General features: G+C 32.7%; 2 protein-coding genes across 5 annotated transcripts; one reads left to right on the top strand and one right to left on the bottom strand.

Annotated features, from left to right (window-relative positions):
- Positions 1 to 3,606: 3,606 nt before the first annotated feature.
- On the top strand, positions 3,607 to 6,392 carry LOC104719247 (methyl-CpG-binding domain-containing protein 2). 4 transcript variants are annotated; one of them, XM_010437125.3, is made up of 5 exons: positions 3,607 to 3,827; positions 4,162 to 4,707; positions 4,801 to 4,854; positions 5,262 to 5,419; positions 6,033 to 6,392. In XM_010437125.3, exons 2-5 carry the CDS (start codon positions 4,178 to 4,180, stop codon positions 6,164 to 6,166), a joined length of 876 nt encoding a protein of 291 aa, XP_010435427.1. In that variant the 5' UTR covers positions 3,607 to 3,827; positions 4,162 to 4,177; the 3' UTR covers positions 6,167 to 6,392. The 4 variants fall into 4 exon arrangements, with proteins under 4 accessions (XP_010435427.1, XP_010435425.1, XP_087324488.1 ...); XM_010437123.3 differs by having other exon boundaries at positions 6,003 to 6,392; XM_087468362.1 differs by having other exon boundaries at positions 3,607 to 3,849.
- Positions 6,393 to 6,607: 215 nt separating this feature from the next.
- Positions 6,608 to 8,503, bottom strand: LOC104719246 (uncharacterized). The gene is made up of 3 exons (XM_010437122.2): positions 8,216 to 8,503; positions 7,956 to 8,124; positions 6,608 to 7,255 (listed from the first exon to the last, which is right to left on the bottom strand). Exons 1-3 carry the CDS (start codon positions 8,321 to 8,323, stop codon positions 6,870 to 6,872), a joined length of 663 nt encoding a protein of 220 aa, XP_010435424.1. The 5' UTR covers positions 8,324 to 8,503; the 3' UTR covers positions 6,608 to 6,869.
- Positions 8,504 to 8,595: the final 92 nt, after the last annotated feature.

The raw sequence follows: 8,595 nt of genomic DNA, 5'->3' as shown, positions 1-8,595 counted from the left end.
CTTTTGGTTATGATTTATGAATCCAAAAGCATTCAGATTTATGTTTGATTGTTCCAGAATCTAAAATTTTGGAGGTTTGTTGGCAGCCATGGAAAATCTATGCCTAATTACAACTTTGCGACAGTCTTAGCATCGTCCAAACACCAACACTTTCAAGATCTTGATTATGTGCAACCAATAATATTTTGATTGTCATAAGAGAGATCCCAAACCTCCGATTTGTGTCTTAAAAGCAAACTCAACACGACTATAAAACCTTAGTCACTCAAATAAATCCGGCAAGAATCACGGCCTTAGTAATTATTTCGTCAATATCTAATGTTTCGTTCGTAAAATATGTTTTGACTTTTGACTAACCGTGATCTCACATGTACAAAGCCACTATGTGACATTTTTCTAAAATTGTCTAGAAATTATGTCGATCTACTTTGGTATTGAAAAATGTCTTTCTATACTATGTTTAAATTTTGAGATTTTTGAATCATTTTTCTTTTCGTACTTCTAATTGAGATGAATAAAACGAGTATTGGCACCCAAAAAGGATTTGTATATTATAACCAGATTTATGAAGAAAAAATAACCACAATTTTTCAGAATCCTATTAAGTACAAATATTCTTTTAGTCTTATATATAGTTAACTAGAAGTAGTCTCGCGCGAATCGCAAGATAATTTTATAATAATTTTAACATATCTTACATTGATAATATTGAAAATATTATATTTTATGTTTTCATAAATTATCTTATGTTTGTTATTTGTTTTGTTTTTAAATAAGTATTCTCAGTCACTTAAAATGAATGACTATTTATTAGTTAAGCACTAAACTGAAAATTTTGTTAATATGAAATAATACTTTAAAATATTTAGTCTATATCCCATAATATATAGAGTTCTCATGTTTTGATGCACAATCAAGACATACAAACATTTTTTACGTTGGAAAAAGAACATTGATACGCATAAAATAAAATGCGGCTGAGCATGGACATTATGTGTTAATTTGTCCGCTTTTAACATAACCTATAAAACATCAATATCTTCTAAAACCAGACACCTCCAAGAAGGGCGAGACAATAGCTTTAATTTCTCGAATAGCCTCTTCTTGAGCTGAACTCATGCTCTTCATTCATTTTCTATGTAATTAATTTTATTAATTAGATAACTAAAGGTATCATAAATAATTTTGATATTTATATATTACCAGCATGCTTCACACATGCTTAGGGTTTAGGGTTAAAGTAGAATTCATTATGTTTCTTGTTTAATTGCATATGGAAAAGAAAGTTCTTTGTTAGATATTTCTATATTTTTATCACGTACTTTATATCTATTGAACATACTAAATGCAAACTAAATTTTAATTTTGAATTGAGTAAAAAATGTTATTAATATATATTGATATATTATTATATCAAATAAAACTTGCTTTTTTTGTGTTATACTTTTCTGTATAAATATATATATATATATGTTGTATTATACTCAAAATGACTAACAAAAAAGAGTAAAATCATACCATTGTATTATCAAGTTACCTTTTTAGTGTTAACTGCATAACCTAAGAAAACATAAAATAATTGTTCACCAGATATTCTTTTTTTTTCTATGTTTTTTTTCTAAAAATCATGTAATGGATGGAAGAAGAGATAACTCAAATCTTCCTACTTCTCCAAGACATTGTTTCTCTCTCGTTCCCTTCGTCTCTCTCTCTAAAATGCAACTTGGATTAGCTTAGAGTGATCTTTGGATATTTCGACTCGATAAACACGTGGTAGAGGTGAGTCTTGTTAAATGCGTATTGATGAAACTTGCACACATGGTCAATTCCCATTGTCTTGCTCTGCTTGCCGGTAAGCACTATCATCACATCATCAACAATCGATCATGGCTAGAAAAAGTAATGGAACGTATGAGAAGAGAAAAAAGTGCATACATAGTATAAACCAAACAATAATATTGTGAAAAGAAATAGATGTTCATATATTTTAAGAAAATAAAAACTGAATTTGGAAGAATCACATGGCTTCGGAAACCCATATAATGAGTTATATATCATCTAGACGTCCAAATCTTCCTCGACCCTAGACGCTAAACCATCGGAAAACCTTTCTCATCAGAAGTCATAACCTATAAATAAAATAAATAACTATGGAAATGGTTATTGGAAACAAAATTAATAAATACATACAAACAGAGTTGTAACATTAAGGAAAAAAATTAAAGTAATATTATTCCAAACAATTAATATTTGTTTAAACTCATTTTCATGGGTAATACATATAAACACACTTGTATAAAATATAGCATGGATAATAAGTAGCATAAATATTGTGACTAAGATATAAAATCTATTAGGGTTTATGAATTGTGACCAAAAACTAAATTTTTTATATTAAAAATTTATCAAATGGATCAAAAGGAAAAAAAATTACAACATTGATATACAAAATAGGCATTTCGAAACAATATTTACCAACATGTACAAGTGAGAATATGTTATGTGCCTAAGACCTTCTTCATCTAACTCTTCTAATAAATAACCACATTTCACATGTTCACTTCTATATATGCTCCAAAATTTCGACTCAACTTATTTATTTCAAAACCTACAAATGTCATATAAAGGAAAAAGTTAAATATTACAAAATTTAGAAAATTATGTGAGAGGTAGAGTATGATGTTTGATGAAGACTTTGTCTATCTATTTATAGATAAATTTGTAGTAGTATGAGAGGTTTTTCAGTTTTTTTTGGTCAAACATCATGAGAGTTATGGTTACATTTCAAAGAATAAGTATATCATAGGTTTTGTCTTTTTTTTTTTTTTTTTTTTTTTTGTAAAACACTAATTGTATTGCAATTAATACATTAAAGTATATATTCATATGATGAAAGTTTTGTTTTTAATTTTTTTTCAAACATCATGGGAGTTACATTTTAAAGAATTAATATGCAATAAATTGTGTTAATGATTACTATTAAAGAAATATAAAATATCATATTGTTTTATATTTTGAAATTATTATAGAATAAATTGATTTGATATTTTAGCACAAAAACTGTGAAACAAATATTATACTTTTTTTTCAACATTAGTATAGAATTTAATAACCATCACATTATATTTTTCCAAAATTATGATATTAATATTTAAATCTTTAATTATCAAAAATTTATTTTTTCCAAATTTATGATATTAATATTCCATCACATTAAATTTTTCCAAAATTATGATATTAATATTTAGTTCTTTCTTATTTGCAAAATTATAATGTTATGGTAATTATATAAAATATTGATAAATAATACATATGTGAAATTATAATGTAATGTTAATTATATAAAATATTGATAAATGATATCTGTTTATAATTACTAAAGGACATTTTATAAATGTCAATATATTTTTAGTGTAGAAATATCATTTAAATTTAGTGAATATGAAAATAATGTAAATACATATTTTTAAGAAAAGTAAATTAAAAAGATTTAATTATTGAGAAGTGAATACAAATATCAAAAATATACGAAAATATATGCTGCCAAATATCATGTTAAGAGAAAACCTTATCATATAAGATATGTAAAAATTGAAGAATTAATTTGTAACAACAAATGATAAATACTTTTACGCAAAATAAATTCTCTCTCTCTTCTCTTTCTCCATTTTACCAATTTCTGTTTAGGCAGCAAACCACACCAACAAAATCTAAAAGCTCTCTTGTCCGAAATGGCTCTGTCTCCAAAAATCAGATTGTGAAATTAGAAGGACTATCTCTTTCTCAACCATCTTTAGAGCCTTCGCTCTCCGATCTCTGACACCCTGGTCCGTTTGTCTTCCTCGTTGTGTAATGATTCTTCATTTCGATTCGTTCGATGAAATGGAAATGTTTTTTTTCTCTCTCTTGGATCTCCTCTCTATATCAGCTCACGTTGGCTCGTTCGTTGATATGATTATTGTTGTTTTCTTTGTTCTATGGTTAATTTGTTAATTGTGAGATTGAAATCAATGTTCGAGGGTTTCTACAGTTTACTGTTCTTTACTCTTATCAATCTGGTGTTTTCTTGTTCATGTCCATAGAGAGACTACTACACTAGTGTTTGTTATTGTGATGCATGATCCCTTTTAACTCCGTTTGGCATTTCGGGTTTATATACAGGTAGATTTTGTCGAGTATGTCGCAGTCATGCTATGAAAACAAAGCCAACAACATAAAGGAGGAAGGAAATGTTACCCCTTTCTCAGGTGACATGGATTCTCGAGCTGTCCAAGTTTCGGGATCGGCTTCACCTATTGAACTTCTGGAGGATAGAGGCGAGAATAAGTTGGTGGTTTATGACTCTAAGGGAAATGATACTGAAGATGAAGTTCTACCAATTCAATCTCAGCCTATGTCATCCAGAACACTGTCGCTTTCGCCTTCCATTGGCGCTTTCACGGTCCAGTGTGCAAGTTGTTTCAAGTGGAGGCTCATGCCTTCGATGCAGAAGTATGAAGAGATTAGGGAAAATCTTCTAGAGAACCCCTTCTTCTGCGAAACAGCATGTGAGTGGAAGCCAAACATCTCTTGTGATGTTCCTGCTGATATCTATCAAGATGGAACACGTCTTTGGGCTATTGATAAGCCTAATATCTCTCGTCCACCAACTGGCTGGCAACGTTTACTTCGGATTAGAGGTGAAGGAGGTACCAGATTTGCTGATGTGTACGTCTTGTTACTATTCTCTCATTTTATATTGACTCATTCTTTCTTCTTGTATCGGCTTTCGTTGTAACTCTTTTGCCGTGGTCGTTTCAGCTATTATGTTGCTCCTTCAGGAAAGAAGCTTCGATCAACTGTGGAGGTCCAAAAGTTAGTTCTTCTACCACTCCATTTTAGTTTTCGTAACACTTTTGTTGTTAAGTAATTTAAAAAATTGCTGATACACTGATTAATATGCACCTTGTCTATTTCATGATTTAGGATATAGAGAGCTTTGTTTTATGTCTGATTATATATACAGTAACTATAAGTGTATCAATGTCCTTACCATTTACCCCAACCTATATATAGAATCAGTAGGAACATATTGTTGAAACCTCAAGTATTGTCCTTTGGTGATATGTAGAGTTAGGCAGGCAGTTATGAAAAATACATAAACCTCATTGCTGGCTGATTTGTTTAGTGATATACCGATTTGTTTAGTGATTACCAAATTGTTTTCAGTAACATACAGACGGCTTCTTTACATCATTATAAACCTCATTGCTGGCTTGTAGGTACTTGAATGACAACCCCGAATACATAAGAGAAGGGGTGAAACTTTCACAGTTCTCGTTCCAAATCCCGAAACCGCTGCAGGACGACTATGTGAGGAAGCGACCAGCTCGACTAATGGAATCCAGCGATAATACAAACACCCATGTAGCTAAAGAAGGTATGTTGCTTCATTTCCAATCTTACTCTTCTATATCAAATGCTAGGTAAAATTTGTTCAGTTTTTTTATAAGGGAAATATCCAAAACGATTTTGTTGGCTAAATATTATTTTGAGTCACTTGAAAAACTATTTATCAAACTAGCATTTGTCAGCACATGGATTCCATTTATATAGTTGGCGTTATCTTTTGTATTAAGAAGAATTAAGAAATACAAACAGTTTCTATTTTTGAAATGAGGAATATCACCAAAAAAACAAAATTATTTTCCAAAAGAAATGATTTGTGCTAGTTGCAATAATTCTGTTCTAGGAGTGTTCTTTTTAGTTATCCATGCAAATCAAACTCCTTGTGTGAGTAGGGAACTCGTACGTAAACTTTGTTCTCTACAGCAGCTTATTATTCTTGATTATTTATGTGATCTTTTCAGCCAAGTGTGCTTAAATGTGTACTCAAACTCAAAGCGATTACATTGGTGTCTTAGGGAACTCATCAACAAACAATTATCTCTGTGTTATCGTGATTAATTTCGAATCCTACTTCTTGCAATTTCCCTACATATCCGTTTTCTTGTTTTCTTCAGCTAATCCATTGGCATGGATATCTTCTTCAGATGATCATATAGCGTTGCAGCTAGCTACGCCAACTGAGTCTGGACTTCGCAGTTCACATGATCAACCATCGAAAAAGAAAAAAACATCAAAGCTATCGATATTTGGCTCCAATGAAGAACTTGCCGATAGATAATCTAGCTAGACAAGGGTTAGAACTTTCATCTTCTCTGGTATATAACCCGTCTTCTTTCTTCGTTTGGAACATTAAGAACATATTCGTTTTCGGGTTGGCCGGTTGGGGTTTATCGAAGAAACTGAGGACTTGTGGTTAGCTTGTTTTTGTGTATAATATCTATTTTATTTTGCAGTGTAAGCTATTTATAGTTCTATGAAGAGGATGGTTGGTTTTTGTTTCCAAATTATTGGATTTCCATGGTACTTGAAGTTAATGTTTTTAAATCTATAATTTTGCCAAATACCAAAGGTGACGCCAATTTTTAACACTAGCGCAGTAAGCATAAATGTTCCCCTGCCGATTAGGAAACAAATTTCAACAACAGAACTTGCACCTTTTATATACTTACACTGAGATATACATGGTTAATGCTACTTGTAGAAGTGCGTATGAGCCGGATCGTAGGAATCTGTCAGGTTATTATAAAAGACAGCCAAAAACATATATTCCAGGACAATTACAGCTGAAGCCAGTGGTTTTGGTTTACAGCAACAAAACTATGCCATATCTTCTCTAATTCCCACAAAAAGGGCAGAACTAAACTAGCAACAAATCTGCCTCTAAATCTCTACTTCGTGCATGCACTGATGATGGGCTCCTGTCTCTATACTACTACGTGCATTCGCTGATGATGAGCTCTTGTCTCCCAGGCATAAGCATATCATCGGAACCAAGTGATGGGAGTGGGAGTAGTGCTAACTTGAGGGAGCTGTGGTGGAATCATATAGTTATGTTGTTGCTGCCACTGATGCAAGCCGAAACCGTAGGTGGGGTCCACTTGCAGCTGCTGTTGAGCTGGTTGAGGAAAAGATGGACAGGTGTTTCCACTATCCTCTTCTATCTCAGTGGCTGCGTCATCCATAACCGCATCCTCACCTGTCTCATCCAACTCAGTAATCTCTAGTGTACGCGGCTGTTGGAAGGTTCCTACGGACTGTGAGTAAGAAGTCTGAGCAGGATTCCAACAAACAACTGCTTGGCACTTGTTGGATCTCTGATCTTCATAGTGGTCATCGTCACCTATAGATGCATCACGAAGGAATCTATCTGCGCAAGAAAAGAAGAGTAGTCGTCAGAATTTAGTGTCCAGATTCAGGATCATAAGTCAATTAGTGACTTTCCAAAAACACAGAGTAAATGAAGCTTAACAAAATCAGACACCTTCCTATAGCAGAAAAACAAGTGAGAGGGAAATATTGGCTTTCAAACAAAAACAAAAAAAACTATGAAGCATAACAAAATCTAACGCCTTCTTGTAGCAGAGAAACTACATGACAGGACCAAGTCATCATAATGTTTATCACTAAGCTCCCCCAAATTACAAAGATCGACTCAACATATAAACTATAAGACCTTATGTCATCTGAATCCCTACCACACTTGAACCCTGAATGTTTGCTTTTGAAAAAAACTTCAGAGTTGTACATCACCTTATTTTGCGTAGCCTTTCACAAGTGTGAGGAAAAGGCGAACAATTGGATGGTGCAAAGACAGAAACAACCATAGAAAAACTAGTGGGTTCAACATACTTAATGAGCTGTGAAATCCCAGTAATATAGTGTCCAAGGTTCTCCTTCTTCAAAAGTCTATTCACAATCTTAATAAGATCGGCTACACTATTTGCTGAAACTCATCTCACAATCTAAGGAAGTTCAGAAATAATCATCACTTGTTCACTTCATCATTTCATTATTGGTTCAATCATAAATATAACACCCCAATTTGATAAGAAAAACAAAAGACTTACTCTTAAAGCCAGAAATCAAGTCTCTATCAACAAAAAGGTTAGGCTGATGACCATAATGGAGAGGCTTAAACAGAACAATTGCTCTCTCATCGTTCACCGGCGAAACCTCGATCTCTTGCATCGCCAAATCTGTTTCCTCTTCCTCAAAAATCGGTGGCAAATCCACATCCTGATTCAAAGATACACATCATCAAGATCACGGAACCCTAGGCTTTACACGAATTAAAAAAAACACTCAGAGAGAAAGAGAGAAATAGTACCAGACGACGAATCTTCCTGGCTGGAGAAGAGAGGGAAAAATCAGAGAAATCATCGTTTACTCTGTCAATATCTTTCCGCTTCATCGACAAGCGATCGTTCTCCTCCATAGTTCCTTTTCAACGGCAAGTGAAGCTTTTTTTTTTTTTTTTTTTGCAGAGATAATTTATTAGTAAAAAGATATGGTGGACAAGTAAGAAGAAGAAGAAGCGACGACGACATGTATAACGAAAAAAGAAAAGGGGAGAGAAGAAGAATTGAGGAATTTTCTCAGCTTCTCCAGATGAATCGAGAAAGGCCTTAAAATTAATAAAACCATAACATAAATTCCCGGTTCTCTTTCATGATATTTCCGGTTCTTTTTCATTTTGATTGATAAATT

Source organism: Camelina sativa, chromosome 10, assembly GCF_030686135.1.
Source record: "Camelina sativa cultivar CO46 ecotype springtype chromosome 10, ASM3068613v1".
NCBI classification, from domain to species: Eukaryota; Viridiplantae; Streptophyta; class Magnoliopsida; order Brassicales; family Brassicaceae; genus Camelina; species Camelina sativa.
Note: the sequence above shows the minus strand (reverse complement) of the source record. Positions and strands in the feature narration are given on the sequence as shown.

Coding starts and splice junctions, on each gene's coding strand:
- LOC104719247 (XM_010437123.3), top strand. CDS start 4,178: ATGTCGCAGTCATGCTATGAAAACAAAGCCAACAACATAAAGGAGGAA. Junction 4,708..4,800: donor GGTACCAGATTTGCTGATGT/GTACGTCTTGTT, acceptor TGGTCGTTTCAG/CTATTATGTTGCTCCTTCAG. Junction 4,855..5,261: donor TCAACTGTGGAGGTCCAAAA/GTTAGTTCTTCT, acceptor GCTGGCTTGTAG/GTACTTGAATGACAACCCCG.
- LOC104719246 (XM_010437122.2), bottom strand. CDS start 8,323: ATGGAGGAGAACGATCGCTTGTCGATGAAGCGGAAAGATATTGACAGA. Junction 8,125..8,215: donor CCAGGAAGATTCGTCGTCTG/GTACTATTTCTC, acceptor TCTTTGAATCAG/GATGTGGATTTGCCACCGAT. Junction 7,256..7,955: donor CTTGATTTCTGGCTTTAAGA/GTAAGTCTTTTG, acceptor TTTCTTGCGCAG/ATAGATTCCTTCGTGATGCA.